The sequence below is a fragment of the Dendroctonus ponderosae genome, unplaced genomic scaffold (assembly GCF_020466585.1).
Source record: "Dendroctonus ponderosae isolate FM_Combo_2020 unplaced genomic scaffold, Dpon_F_20191213v2 Dpon_F_20191213_8, whole genome shotgun sequence".
NCBI classification, from domain to species: Eukaryota; Metazoa; Arthropoda; class Insecta; order Coleoptera; family Curculionidae; genus Dendroctonus; species Dendroctonus ponderosae.
In genome coordinates this window covers 11931969-11946614 of record NW_026019016.1, presented here as the reverse complement: position 1 = coordinate 11946614, position 14646 = coordinate 11931969, and the positions used below count along the sequence as shown (strand labels likewise).

Sequence of the window (14646 nt, the reverse complement as noted above, 5' to 3'; positions counted from 1 at the left end):
ATTTATTCACAATTTTGTGCTCTTTGTAAAATCTTGTAGCATTCACAGTTTTTGCGAAAAAAACTATTATTTTTTTTCAGGTATATTCGAGAAATTTTGTGCAAAATGTTTTGTTGCCATTAATCAATCACCAGGAAAAAAATCACAAATCGAGGCCTTTCTGTTCTTTTGACAATAGATATTTTTAATGAATTTTACTGTCAGTCCCTACTTGGTGAAAAAAAATCAAGCTTGTATATATGATGTGTTGTTGAAATAATAATAATAATAATAAACAAAGTTATTATTGGATTACATTTTTAATGTCTCTAAAAGCGGTTTCGGCATCAATTGGTTGATGTTCCCAACGTTAATAACGGATTCACCGTTAATATGCGATTTATTTATACAATATCTTATCTTTCTAGGTAACTCTTCTTTGACGGCGTTTCAGCGCCAATTTTTAAAACGACTTCACGAGCTAACTAAAAGCAGAGCCGATCTTTTATCGGTAAATTCATAATATCACCGCAAAAGCGGACTGCGCGGGATGCTGCGGATGCTCATTCTATGAAAGAATCGTCGGAGATTTCATCTAACGAAGAACAACTTTGCATCAAAAACTTCATACTTCGTCGGCTTACTTAGGGCAAGAAGGCTATTAAAACCTCGCACATTAAAGCTTTTCGGTATATAATAGCTCACTTGTCGGCCTAGGCATATAATATATTTTCGTTTGTCGTATATTTTACCGTTATGTTTTTATTGATTTATCCATAAATCCGCAGGTATCAACGTAATGTTTATGAGAAAAACGTGGTTTGTAAGTTTGTCGTTTAGATTTTGCCAAATTTCTAGGTTTCTACTCACAATTTTCTTTGGGATTATTGTTTTCTACTTTTAAAAACCCCCCAGACAACACTCTTCGCGGAATGAGGCGAATTTTAACTCACCTTCATTACGACAATTAAGTCGGAACAAAATGGTTCTTACCTGCAATATCTTGCGCCGTAAGAGGTCGCTCAATCACCCGTTCCAAAACTTCTATCCAGTGATCTCGGTCAATTTCAGACTGAGCCGATAGATTATAGATTCTATCGGGCGTTGTCAATTTAAACGAAAATCCTTGATCTCTTACACCAGTAGAAACGCCCATGTTCATGCAATATCCGTCAGCCATATGACCTACACAGAATAAATGGGTTTATTTTTCTGGTACTTTCTAATAAAATAATGCGATATTTCGCATAGCCTTGGAATTTCAAATAAAATAATGCAATACATATTGCTACAATATGCAAATGCAATACTGAAAATATGTCTCTGGTCACCGTATTTATATCCAGTTTTGTAAACCTACCAATGAAAATTTCTCCTTTAGGGTTCGCATCCATAGGCTCGTCATGATACATCAACTTTCGGTTGTCTAATGCAAACCATCTCTTTTTGAACCCATCAGATACTTTGGGTCCAGTTTTCCACAACCAGCCCTCTTTCGCAAAATCTTCTGTTAGAAATTGTACAAGTTCAGACTCGCTAGCTGAGGGATATGCAACCTAGCAAAAAAAACAAAATTGTTGCAATTTTGCAGTGCAACGATGCTATTTATGAAGAACGTCCAAAATTAAATAACTTCTTTCTAGATATATTATGGCGTAAATGTAAACAAATAATTTAATCACTTTAGTTATAGAGTTTCTAACAACTGGGAGTTCGCAGGATTTTTTCAGTTACTAAGGCGAGGTGATTGACCGTTAGAAAATACGAATTTAAAAAAAAATTGACAAGGAAAAGCCAAAAGCCCCACAATCCGGCTCATAATATGACTCGACAGAGAAAATGCGCTACTCTAAGTGTGGAAAAAACGCACTTTAATAGGACATTTCTGGGAGTTTTCAGGATTTTTTAAGAAGAGGCGATTGGCCGTTGGAAAACACGAATTTTGAAATAATGTGACAAGAAAAAAACAAAAGTCCCACAATCCGGCACATAATTCACTCGAAAGAGAAAATGCGCTGCTTTAGTGTAGAAAACGGACTCTAATAGGAAATTTCTGCGAGTTTTCAGGATTTTTCTTACTAAGGCGAGGCGACCGATCGTTAGAAAGCACACATTTTTCAAAAATTTGACACGGAAAAGCCAAGACTCCCATAATCCGTCTCATAAAATCACTAGAAAGAGAAAATGTGCTGCTTTAAGTGGGAAAAACGCATTTTAATAGAAAATTTCTGGGAGTTTCCATGATTTTTTCAGTTACTAAGGCGAGGCTATTGGCCGTTGGAAAACACGAATTCTTCAAAAATTTGACAAGAAAAAGCCAAAAATCCCACAATTAGGCTAATATCACTAGAAAGAGAAAATGCGTCGCTTTAAGTGTGAAAAATGTACTTTCATGGATAATAAGACCTTTAACTTCCCAATCCACCCAGTTTACCCAGTAGTCATAAACAATTAATTAATTAATTGATTTAAAATAGGGGATYTGGATGGCCAATACCCTACATGTTGTATTGTATGCCAAACTAGATTACTGAATACCTTCGGGTAGATTGTAAAAATACTGGGAGATAATAAAAAAAAAAAAAAAAACTTCCCAATCCAAGCTTTTTTAATCATCAAATTCAAAGGAAAAAACGATAAATATTATCGGCAGCACCGTTGCAGGGAACTTTAAGAAAATGAAATAAAAGTTGTAAGTTTCAACGGCTTGTAAGCCGTTGAGATTCTTTAGACTGACATGAAAAATTTGAACGTATTCATCAACACTTGGTACCGGTCGTACCAAGCTGCTGAAAATTATAAAATTTCAAAATCCACCTTATACGATAAGAAAAAAGTAATAAAACGAAGAAACATGGCGGACAGTGCCTAATTTCACAAAAACAAAAAAAAATTAATAGTTTTTATATTTATTATAGTTATTTTTAACGCTTAATAAAGGGTCGTCCTCCTTTAAACCATACATAGGAGTGAAGGCGGACACTCTAATCTAAAAATAGATTAGGGGAAATAAAAAGTTTATTTGGTTTATTATGGAATTCGACGAAGGGGACACGGAAGACTCTAAATTATTTTAATAGAAATTTTCTTTTTATTAAGGAAAAACTGGAAAAATCTTCACCCCGAACGACGGTACTAAAATTTCATCATCAGTTCTTTCGCGAACAGTCTAGAAACCCCCAGTTTTTAAGCAATGTTCGAACCAACCGCTTCACTATTATTTATTGCTTTTTACCTGAAGCCTGTGTAGTTTGGCACATCTAATTGCCATATACCAATTGGTTATTACTTCACCTTCGGAATGGTATACGTAAATATGTCGAGTGGTACCATCCTTGAGATAACTAATCTGTAAAAAACAGTGAATAAATGGTCAATATTACCAAAAACTTCCTAAGGCAGATCAGTACAGATACTACATAAATTTAGTTTTTTTAAATTTAAAAATAAATTTTCTGTCAACGGGTTGACTTTACTCGCCTGAGCGTTACAGAAACGAACGTAAGGGCTTTCATTCTTTCAGTCACTTCATTCAATACACACAAACTCTCTCTCTACTGTCTCGCTCTGCCGACTGATCATCTCTCACTTAGTAGACTAGAGCCGACTTTACCCGAAGGAGCGATACATAGCCGAGCGTGACGGCTCAGTCTTATTCAAACGTCACAAAAAAGTGCTAATGGCGGGTAAAGACGTTCTCACTTCAAAAACTGCAACTTACGTACGAGTGAGATGTAACGCATCAGAGCCGAAAATCGTTCATAAAAAATCTTATCTGAACTACAGTTTGCAATTGGTCAGCCTAGTAAAAAATACCAAAAATCGAAATTCCGATCAAATATCAATAATATAAATTGAGTGGCAGATCAATTACAATCGGTCACCAAAATGCTTCTTACTTCTTGTAACTAATTGGTTGAATAGAAATGATTTGATCAAAAACTTTGTTGCTGTGTGTGAGTTGCTATGTCTTATTGTTCCAAATTTGTGGGAATTCATATCCATTTCAATTATGGAATTAATAACAAAACTAAATTCTACAGTTAATCAGATTATACGACACTGGAGATTGCGGCTAAACTATTTAACTTTTATAAAATATCAGTTTATAAATAAACGGAGAACCTCCGGGGGTACATTTTAAAGTTATTTTCGTTAAAAACATTTTAATTATTAAAGTACAGGGTGGTCCAATTACTAGATTCAACCCAAATTTGCGAAACTGGCCTCCGCGATTACCAGATTTGAATCCTCCGGGATATTCTTATGGGAATATGCAAAAGGAGTAGTCTCTTACACAGACCGAAGAACACCAGACAATATGAAAGAGAGGATCACAGAAGCTTTCCAAAATATAAACACGGCTATGTTGTCAAATGTTGCCGAGGCGTTTAAAAAAAGAATGCATTTATTTGTGGAGTCAGACGGTAGACCGACATCAACACTTATTTTTTGAACACATAAGTTACGTATTGCCGTTGTAATATATGAATCAATTATACTATTGCTGAGTGTTTGTTAAAATTATAAGTATCTCATTTCATTTGGACTTTAATTTTAAATATTATACCTTATTTAACGCAATTTTTGTACATTCTCTTGGCATAAAATACAGGGTATTATTTTAATTTAAGCCAGATATTACCGTTGAAAACGAGCACTAATTGCTTGAGTACTAGTTGGAGACACTCTGTATGGTTTGCTCGTATAATAGTAGCGCTGGGAATGCTAAGTGTTTTTCGATGACTAGTACAGGGATCTTGAAAACTACAGCAGATACAACGAAGATTAAATGGACAAAGAATTGTAGTTTAGAATGCTCTACGCGAAACTATTTTTATTTTTCTAAAATCTTACAGCTGTCAAGAGATATGTGAATAAAACTCATTTATGGCAGCTTTTTAATTAGACAAGTTTTAGGAAACCAAAGCAAATGGCATGACATTTCTACAAATTAACTGTAACTTCTGTTACGTCTCAAAACCATATTTTATTATGTCTTTATCAAATAGAGCATTTTATTACGATTTCGTTAATTAATCACATCTTTAGGTTTTTTTCCAAAATGAATGATTTTTTACTTTCTCAATTTAGTTGATCGAAGTTAGCCGTGAAAAATAATATAAGGCAGTGTTTCAATAACAACAAATAATTACCACATCTTTCAATTATTTTGAAAAAAGAAAATTAGTTTCGAGTAGAACATCAAAACTGAAATTATTTTTCCATTCAATCTTTATCGTATCTGCTGTAGTTTCCAATATCTCTGCACTAGTCATCGGAAAAAACTCAACCTGTATAACTAGAATAGAAAACATGTATTATCTAAAGCACATAAGTGCTTCCAAACATGTGTAAAACTATTCAAAAAGTTGCCATTATGGATCACGACATTTGAAATAACTTGTCAATCAAAAAAAAAAAAAAATTAAAAAGCTCTGTTCCTTTTGCACCATATACACAATTATCTGAACAGATCGACATGGAGACTATTTGAGGATATTTCTTTTCATTTTATTATAACAACAAATTGTTATTATTATTAGTACTTAACATTTTTTACTTATCAGTACGATCAATCACTGCTCTTTAAAAAATACGATAAAATATCACAGTAAAACGTACATAATTTCCCATCGTACTTCTAGTTCAAAAGTTAATACCAACCTGTAACGAGTTTGGATATAAACTCATTTTTTGAGGCGCAAAAATGACATTCAGTTCAGATACTCTCAGCACCGCTTTAGGTTCCCTATTCTCCACTATGTAGTATTTCAAAGTATCATCACTTTCCGACAACACAAATTTTCTTGAACGAAACCTACACAAATAAAATCACAGTGAACGTTAATAATGTATGCCACATATTGTAATAGTTACCGACTGTCCTCTTTGCCTCTTTTCATTAAAAATCCGGAAAAATCACCGCTCACGTATAATTGACGCTCTGGGTAACAGAACTCGCCCCTTTGGTACTTTGCTCGAATCCATTGCTCCACTAAAACTCTACAAAAAACGAAATTATATAATTTAGGATTACAAAAAATTCATCCATCTTAAAAAAAAGCAATTACAAATTTTAATAGACTCCGTGCCTAGAATATCGTAAACTAAATGAGCAACAAATATAATTTGAAACATCTGAAAACCGAGAAAAATATGCACTCTTGTAAAGAAATCACAAAGTTCATAAAGACAAAAACACGAACGTCGAAAATACGAGGAAGGAACAGGTCTAACCTAAACCAGCTTCTAGAGAATAGGGACTTTGCACATTTTTTTTGTTTGCTTATTTTGTTGATTTATGATCTCTAACTGTTCTAAAATATATTTTTTTATGTTACATTACTTTCAAGTAAGTTATAAGCAATTTAAATTTGAATTTCTATTTAGCGCGCCAAAACGACGCGCCAGCCGAGTTTGATATCGCCTTGCATTTGGTTCGCGGGGCGCCGGCGTTTACTTTTTTGTTCAAACCAACTTTAATGGGTGCTTAGTGGGTGATTTGAAAAATGCGAAAAACCAATATTTTATTTAAACTTTGTATCCATAAAGTTGTGAATCACCCTGAATTCAGGAAGAAATCCAATTGACCTGTCTGAAAATATATAAAACTACTATTAATAAAAGACCGTGTTTCATATTTTTATTTTAAATTCAGATTGAAGAAACTTTTGTGTTGGTCAGTTTCACTATTTTTTTAAATAAACGATCTATGGGGCTGTCAACTTATGAGAAAACGCCCTGTACCTTACTGGTTTGACAAAATTGTAGCATTGTAAAATTAAATTTAATCATGCTGCGAAATCACTACCATGGTTAATCAAAGATAAGCATTTATTGATAATTAAAATCAGGTAGTTGTTTAATATTGCTGCAACATTGAAATCGATTACAGAAAACAATGCCCTGTATAATCTAGGTGACGTCAAAACGCACACATGTTGCAATACTATTGCTGAAATAGATACAGTTGATAAACGTGCTGTTTATTAGTCTAGCAAACAAAAACAAGTGCAAAGTTCTAGCAACATTGTTATTTAATACCTGCGTGATATTAATAAAGGAAAGCAAAAAATAGCAGTCATTCCCAATACTGTTTTAGAATATGACTAGCATAAAGAGAAAATCCTGATCATTTTAGCAATACTGACAAAGTTGTCAAGTGGTCTTGTTCATTTAATTAAAATAAAGTCTGAAATACTTTATGTATGATAAATTTTTCAAACCATGAAAACATAATTTTATTAGCTAAGGCTAAGGACAATCTTGTTACTTCTTTCTACATAATGCAGTTTCGGTTTCAAGACATTTTAATATACATTTCCTGAGTTCCTTTAATCGGCGATTTGAAAACGTTGGAAACTAACCATAATTTTTCCCTGCAGTTAGGCAATTCTCATTTCCGGTTTTTTATTTACGCGAGCTAGATTTATGTAGGCGCACTAGTGAGACTAAACATATTGATAAATCGATTGCAACGAGCTCAAGCTAGGTACTTACTGAGGATCATCTTCTTTTGGTATCCTATAACACGGAGGCACTCTTTCTTCAAATTTCATTTTGGCTCTAACGTTTCCCACTTCCCTCATCCGTTCCACTTGGGAGTCTTCCCAGCGATCCAACTTTAAATGCTTGACTTTACTTATGTGTACTCCCATTTGCCGATGCACTCCAGAGCAACGAGCACAAATAAAAATTCCTATATTGTACGAAGCATACTCGGGATCTGAAATATTGTTATTGAACCATTTATTTAAGCTTTTAAATTTTTTGATAATCATTAGTATATGAAACTAAATATTAAATCAAAATATGCTTTATTGCCACAGAAAAATTTACACATTTTATGGACAAAGTGAGTCAAAAAACAAAATACTACCACATCGTCAACATTCGTAAAAAAACAATACAAAACATAGCACGTACAGTAATAATTGGGTTTCAATAGATGAGGTTAGTGTCGTCGGAGATTTTCCCTTCTTGGGAGAGCCACTGGAGAAATAGTTGTGGCGACTTTCATTGTACATCTGAAGCTGAACCGTCCTCTCCGAAACAAGATAGGATGTGTAGGTGCTGAGATCTGCCTCCACCTCTGCGCAATTAATCTCATAGGCATTGTGGAAGTCGTTCTACAAACTCTGCAAAACGTCTTTCAGATGAGGAGTCAATGGGTCCAGAAAAGGCATCTCTTCAGGCAGTTTCACATTGTTAAAGCTTTTGCTCTTGCAAGCAGCAATAAGCTACTTATCAGATGTTATCGTTATCACCATTCTCAGCGGGGGAGGCAGCCAATAGTCTGTTGAAACCCCGACCGACGTTTACTTTTGCTTAACCTCGGACGGTTCTCTACAACCCTCCGAGAGACAGCAAACTCCGATAACCACTCAACCCGTTCTACGCGCGTCCACATCCTGTCCCCCCAACAATCTCTCAGCGGACTCTCTAGTTAAGGTTCCTCTCTAGGTCTCTCTAGTTAAGGACTTTTAATATGGGTTCCTCCGAGTCATTGCCCTGGTTGAATAAGCAAAAGCATTGGACAAAATCCGACGATTTCATGCCCTGGTGGTAGTAAATGTAACCGGGAGATGTTCTACGATTACATAGTGCCATCTTCGGGTGTTGCCACAGGCTGGGGACTCTGGATTTCCTAGAGATGATGACATTTCAGGAGGCAACTCTGTTTGCATGGATGATGAGACGAGAAACCGATTCAGTAAAGCACGACGTATACGTTGTCGGGACTCGTTCTATCTGCTGTTTGCAGTCAACAACTTTGCATGATACTTTGAGGCACCTGATTTTTCCATCAAAATCAAGTTTGTTACTTTATTGCTGAGGTACCTAACGTCTGGAGAATCGCAGAGCGCACAAAAAAATCAGAGGTGGTTCTACTTCTCCAATAGCAGGGTCTTTGTAGTCACTTGCGTGCTGCCACCGTTGCATCCGGCCTTGTTATACTTGTCTCTATCCGCAAATTCTTTGAGGCAATTATGACACTTGTAAGTGGCCATCCTTTGTAAAGTCAATCTGCCAGACGAATAAGAATTCAAAGGAAAAGAACAAGAAAAAAAATTTGACCCCACACACCCACCGTAAAGTTTCACAACAAATAAAACAAAACTAAACGTGTAAAGCAGAGCACAACAAAACACAACTGATAGGTACAACGGTCGAGACAAGACTTGAGACATTAAGTACAATTATATGGCCACTTATGTCGGCTATTCTTTTAAAATAAGACGTATAATCGGTTCTGCTGTGATCAGCATGATTTAAGTACAAAAAACCCCACAGCAGAAACGATAATTTAATCATTAGAGGACTTGTTAGAAGACAGTCATAAGAGCCCTAGTAGAAATCGGAAAATTTTGATTGGTTAACAAACTAGTTTATGCGAAGGATTCCTGCGAGAAAAACGTTCTTCTAAAATTGGCGAAGAATTATGAATAATATGCCTATTTTCATTGCAGCGAATCACTATCATTTTTAATTAAATATTGTCAAAAAAATAATGCCCAGAAAATGCCAATGAAAACGTTTGTTGTTAATACTAATGCAACAAGAAGCTGTTAAAAAAAATTTTGAGGCGAACAATATAGAACTTATCTACAAGCAGTTTTTGCCCAAATTTAAGTCTTCTGTTTCGTGTATTTAAGAACATTTAACAGTTATTTCCTCCATTCAATAACTGCAAACTCCCTGTTCACAGCCGTCGTATACTACTGCAGAACTATTATTAGTATATCTTATTAATATTACAAATTATTAGGATGTATATTGTTGGAAGCAAAAATCTCAAAATTTTGGGATATATTGGAGAAATCGGGAAGAAAACTACGGAAGGATGCAATGGACAAGCCATTATATCAATAACGTGGTCCTACACCGTATGGAGAAACAACAAATAAATAATGAAAACGGTCAAATAGAGGAAAGCAAATTACTTTGGAAGCAAAATGAGAAACGAAGTAATACAGAATCCTATAACTCATAGTTAAAAGCAAAATAGAGGGAAAGAGAGGACAGCGTTGAAGAAGGAATTATTGGCTGAAAAACTTGCGATAATGGGCCAATATGACTTTCGTAGGATTGTTCCGGGCTGCAGTAGATAAAGTTAGATGGACTAATGTGATCGCCATCGCCCTTTGAGGATAAGGCACAGTTAGAAGATCCCGTTTTCCAAATATATGTATGGTGTCGTGTTAGTTCTAACACAGTTGCTGAGTTTAAAAGGGCAAACTGCAACACTTACATGTAATTTGTAGGGTGTATTAGCCCACTGGTGACTGACTGTTTGTAGTGAATGCTTTTGCTTAAGGTCTTCCAGTAAGAATATTGAGCAATATCCTCTATCTGACTAAATGCGTGTACAATGTGCAATTCAGCAATTAACCGAACAGCAATAAAGATTTCTATGGGAAATTCTTAACATTAATTAAGCTAGACTCGAAATGTGTAAGTCGACACGATATTGAAAGGTTGTGTACTAATGTATTGTATGTTGAGTGGATTTGATTCATTTATGTCCCAAAATATTTGCTCTAATAAGGCATGAACCTTGTCTAGAAAACATTTGATCATCATGTCTAGATGTGGATCAACTGTACGAATAGTACAATAAAATACACATGGCCCACAAGCAATTGCATCGAAGGTAACGAATCTGAGGCTCGTAATATTCTTACGTTACACGGGAATATATCTAGCACAATATTTACTACAAAAAACGTTATTTACAAATAACAAGCATGGGTGGCATGCTTTAAATATTAAAATGCAACTTAATTTCGACTTACTTCTTGATCCACAATCAGCACAGACACTATTTCCCGGCAACTTCATGAGTTCACACAACATTTTTTCGTTTCTTTCAGCCATTTCTGCTGCGAAATCGGTAAACAACTTAACGACTATGCCATCAAAATAAAAATAAAATCGTCCATTTTAAAAGATGTTTTGACGTACCGCAATGCATCTGTTTCGTCATCCGTCGCTGGAGGTCGTTAACACGAGCGTGAATTAAATCAAAACATTTCAAGTAATATCCGATATTTGGCAACACTGAAAGCGAAGGTGTTCCATGAAATAACTGCAGGTAAAATGTTATAAATTAAAATATATATAATTTTTGTCTCTCGGTGATTTTTGCAGGTTCAAAAAATTTAAGTCAAATTTCAAAAAATTAGGTGAACAGCAAAACTAGCCAGTCAGCATTGAAAGTAACCGACGCTTGATAGGCCCGTTGGTTTAACCGTAATGACGTCACAAAACAGGGCAAGTTATCTCAACATCACATCCTATTTGTCTGTTCTATTTTTACTGTAGATCATTTCATGTAGTTGACGACATATAAAAGTAGACGAGTACTAAAGGCGATTTTTTCCGACATGGATAAATGAGGCTTTCTGAAACATATCAAATATACTGATGTCGCAAACTTGTTTTAATTTATTTACAATTAAACTTAAATAACTATTTAAAATTCCATTTTATGAGTCGCCAACATTGCATATTTGAAAGTTACATAAATAAGAATATTCAATTTTGCACAAATTAAGTTTGAAACTATCCACTGTTGTAATTAATAATTTTTCGTATTTCCCAGTGTTATTATAAGCATCGACCCGGACCGAATCGAAATAACTGTTCCGTTCCGGATGTACAACACAACATTTTAAATGTAGGTTCCGGTTTAGACAATATTTTTAAATTCGGTTTAGTCCCGGTTTCGTTTTATTCTTCGATTAATTCCTGCTTCAATATCTATACAGGGTGGCCATTTTCTCAATTTTTGTATGGGTAACTTCTACATTTTTAAAGGTTTGGCTAAAAAATTGGGCAGAATTCGATTGCCTATTCATAACGGTTTTCAAAATTTAGGTACTCGACTTGGTTCCTGAAATATCCTGAAAAGGCAAGAAATAAACACTTTTTAATTGTCACTTTTTACCCAAACTGCTTAACTTAGAAAAAAGTTAAAACTGCCCTTAGTACATTACTCATTATCATAGTCAACTTGATTTACGAGATAAAAAATAAACTTACGGTTTTTTAAATGGTAATCATAGTTGGCTGTGGGCCTTTTAAAATCCTAATTTTTTTCTTAATTTAACGATATAATGGTTTGTATGTTTTCTCCTTTTGTTGCCGTAAAACTTCAAAAGAAGATAAAAAATGTGTAGTAGGCTATGGAAACAAGAACTATAATATCACACAAAGCACAAAACAATAATGAATCGTTTAAATTAAATGTTCAAATTGACTTTCGTTTACGTCCAGGTATTTTTTGGCATCTTCACATACAACTCGTGAGTTGTGTGAAGGTGCACTATCATGTTGAAAATTAAAATATAATTCTTTAGTATTTAAAACCGTTAAATAATATTTTTCGCAAACTAAACAGTACGTACCGGAAACGATACGTGCATGATAGTGTGCAGAAAAAAAAAACGATTCCGTTTCGGTTCTGGGTCCATATTTGTTCCGGTCCGGCTTCCTGATTATTAGTGATATTTCTTCGTCATAATTTATAAAGTAGGTGGCGTGTATTGTTTTTCTTAATTTTAATTCAAATTTCTTCAACAACAATTATTGAGCGCGTAAGAGCAAATCAAAACAATTTTTTTAAACTTTTCAATTTTTTTTTATACAAATTACTTTGGCGGGGGGTTGATTTGCACTTGGGAGGCACTGACTTCATCGAAAGTACTGGCACTGATACTGGCCAAACTTCGAGTGTATTCGATTTTAATTTTCAAATACTGTTCTTTCAATAGACGCTTCTTGATATTGCCTGCACTTGTTCTTGGAAATTCGTCCAGAAATACGATTTCCGACAGTTTGTTGTTATATTGGGGCAGAACTTTGGATAAATACCTGGAACATCCATTCATGGACAAATTAGTGTACTGTATTTTTCAGCCTCCCATCCACTTACATCAATATATTATCAGATGTGAGTTTACTATCGGGTTTCTTCTGAACACAAGCTACTAAAACGGTGTTGTTTCCTATTATGCAAGCGTCGCGGATTTGCGGGTGTGCTACTATACAATCTTCCAATTCCCTTGGCAAAAATCTAACAGGATAATAAATTGTAAAAAAACAGCCTTTCTGTGGAAATGAAATATTTCTCTAGAACCAAAATAGAGAACTTGATTCAGTTATGACAACGTGCGTGGAGAAATTTTGCCAGTTTTGATCCAAACAGCGAAATTTCATTAACAGACTTTTAGGTGCTAGATTAGGCCAAAATTTCATTTTTTCCGCCCCGTTTCTGCTAATTTATCGGTAACAAATTGAGCTAGAGCGCTAATTTTTACATCGCTGGAGAGGGAATTAAAGGGAGCTTTTGGGAAGTGAGGCATTTATTGAGAAATGTAAGGAGTTTAGTCTTCTTCTACTAACATATTCTTACATTCAAGAAGTTCTAATTTTGGCTACTTTTGTTTGAGCTACAAAATCGACTAAAATCCGTTGCTGTTTTTTTACGTTTTTCAAGAATCATTTGATCCACAGAGTTAGTTTTCATATCATTGGATGGAGATTGAAATTCGATTTTTTCGATTGATTCGAGTTTTGACACCTTGTCTGGGAAAGTGTTAGTAGTTTTGAACCAACAGGCGAAGTTTAAATATCATCATTTAGGTGCAAGATTAGGCCAAAATTTCACGTTTCCCGTTTCGTTTATGCTCATTTCTCGGAAACCAAATTAAAGATGGCGATGCTTTTTTTGACGTTTCTCAATAACCATTGTCCATTTTTGGTCTTGGACGTCATTGGATGTATATCTGACGACATAAAGACGTCATATTTCGAACGCCTAAAACGCCAAAAATTCGGACGTGTTGTGTCATATCTTACCACTAAGTGACCATCATAGAGAAGTAAAAGAAGTAAACTATTGCTTTATTTTCTCTATGCTGACCCATTTCACTGGGTTTTTTGTATACGCATTCATCATTTATGGGACACATAAAATATGTGTATATTAGGGCATCTATCTCTATATAAAGATCCACCTTATCCACGTCTAATTTACATTTTTGCATTTGTCATTTAGGCGTCTTTATTACTAGTCATTTAGACGTCTTTATGACTCGTAAATACACGTCATAAAGCTTTTACGTCAGTTGGACGTCTAACTTGTTAGTCCATGGACTAACATGGGACCAAAAAATGTCGTTACTTGGACTGAGTAGAGTCACAGAGCTTGTTTTTATACCATTGGATAGAGAATTGCATTCTCGATTCAGTAATAAACATGTACCTGAGGAAATTTTGGTGATTTTGGCACAAAAATCGAAATTTGAAAATCACACATTTAGGTGCTAGAATAGTCTAAGAAAATGTTTCGAGTTATCCGTTACGTTTTCGATCATTTCTCGGGAACGAATTGAGCTACAGCGCTTTCTAAGCTAAATGGCGCTTTGGGGAAATGAAGCATTGATTAGGAAATGTTGGCAGTTTTGCAAACTTGTTAAACAATTTTGGTAGTTTTTACAGAAAAAGCAAAATTAGAATATCATGCGTTTAGGTACAAGAAATGGCCAACATGTCATGTTCTCTATGCCGTTTTTGCTCATTTCTGGGGTAGGTATGCATTGAGCAACAGCGATCATTTTTATATCACTGGAGAGAGAGAACTAATGCCCAGTTTCATAA

General features: G+C 34.8%; 2 protein-coding genes across 5 annotated transcripts in view; both read right to left on the bottom strand.

Moving 5' to 3' along the window:
- Positions 1–10967, bottom strand: part of LOC109536150 (arf-GAP with dual PH domain-containing protein 1) — a 16572-nt gene extending 5605 nt beyond the window's left edge. For 2 of the 4 annotated variants that reach the window (XR_002171808.2, XM_019902242.2), the window contains exons 1-7: positions 10779–10967; positions 7483–7708; positions 5860–5985; positions 5647–5800; positions 3215–3328; positions 1340–1535; positions 973–1164 (exon numbers count right to left, since the gene is read on the bottom strand). Coding sequence is in view for 3 of the 4 variants with exons in the window: in XM_019902242.2 (XP_019757801.1) it covers positions 973–1164; positions 1340–1535; positions 3215–3328; positions 5647–5800; positions 5860–5985; positions 7483–7708; positions 10779–10860 (1090 nt within the window). In the remaining variant the exon portion in view is untranslated. Of the gene's footprint in view, positions 1–972; positions 1165–1339; positions 1536–3214; positions 3329–5646; positions 5801–5859; positions 5986–7482; positions 7709–7908; positions 9219–10778 lie in introns of those variants that run through there. The other 2 variants (XM_048668940.1, XM_048668939.1) reach the window with 2 other exon arrangements.
- A 1566-nt stretch (positions 10968–12533) lies between these two features.
- The window catches only part of LOC109536198 (4-coumarate--CoA ligase-like 9), a 7892-nt gene continuing 5779 nt past the window's right edge, over positions 12534–14646 (bottom strand). Inside the window, exons 8-9 of the mRNA XM_019902310.2 lie at positions 12920–13060; positions 12534–12858 (exon numbers count right to left, since the gene is read on the bottom strand). Of these exons, the coding sequence (XP_019757869.2) occupies positions 12636–12858; positions 12920–13060 (364 nt within the window). The 3' untranslated portion in view covers positions 12534–12635. The remainder of the gene's footprint in view (positions 12859–12919; positions 13061–14646) is intronic.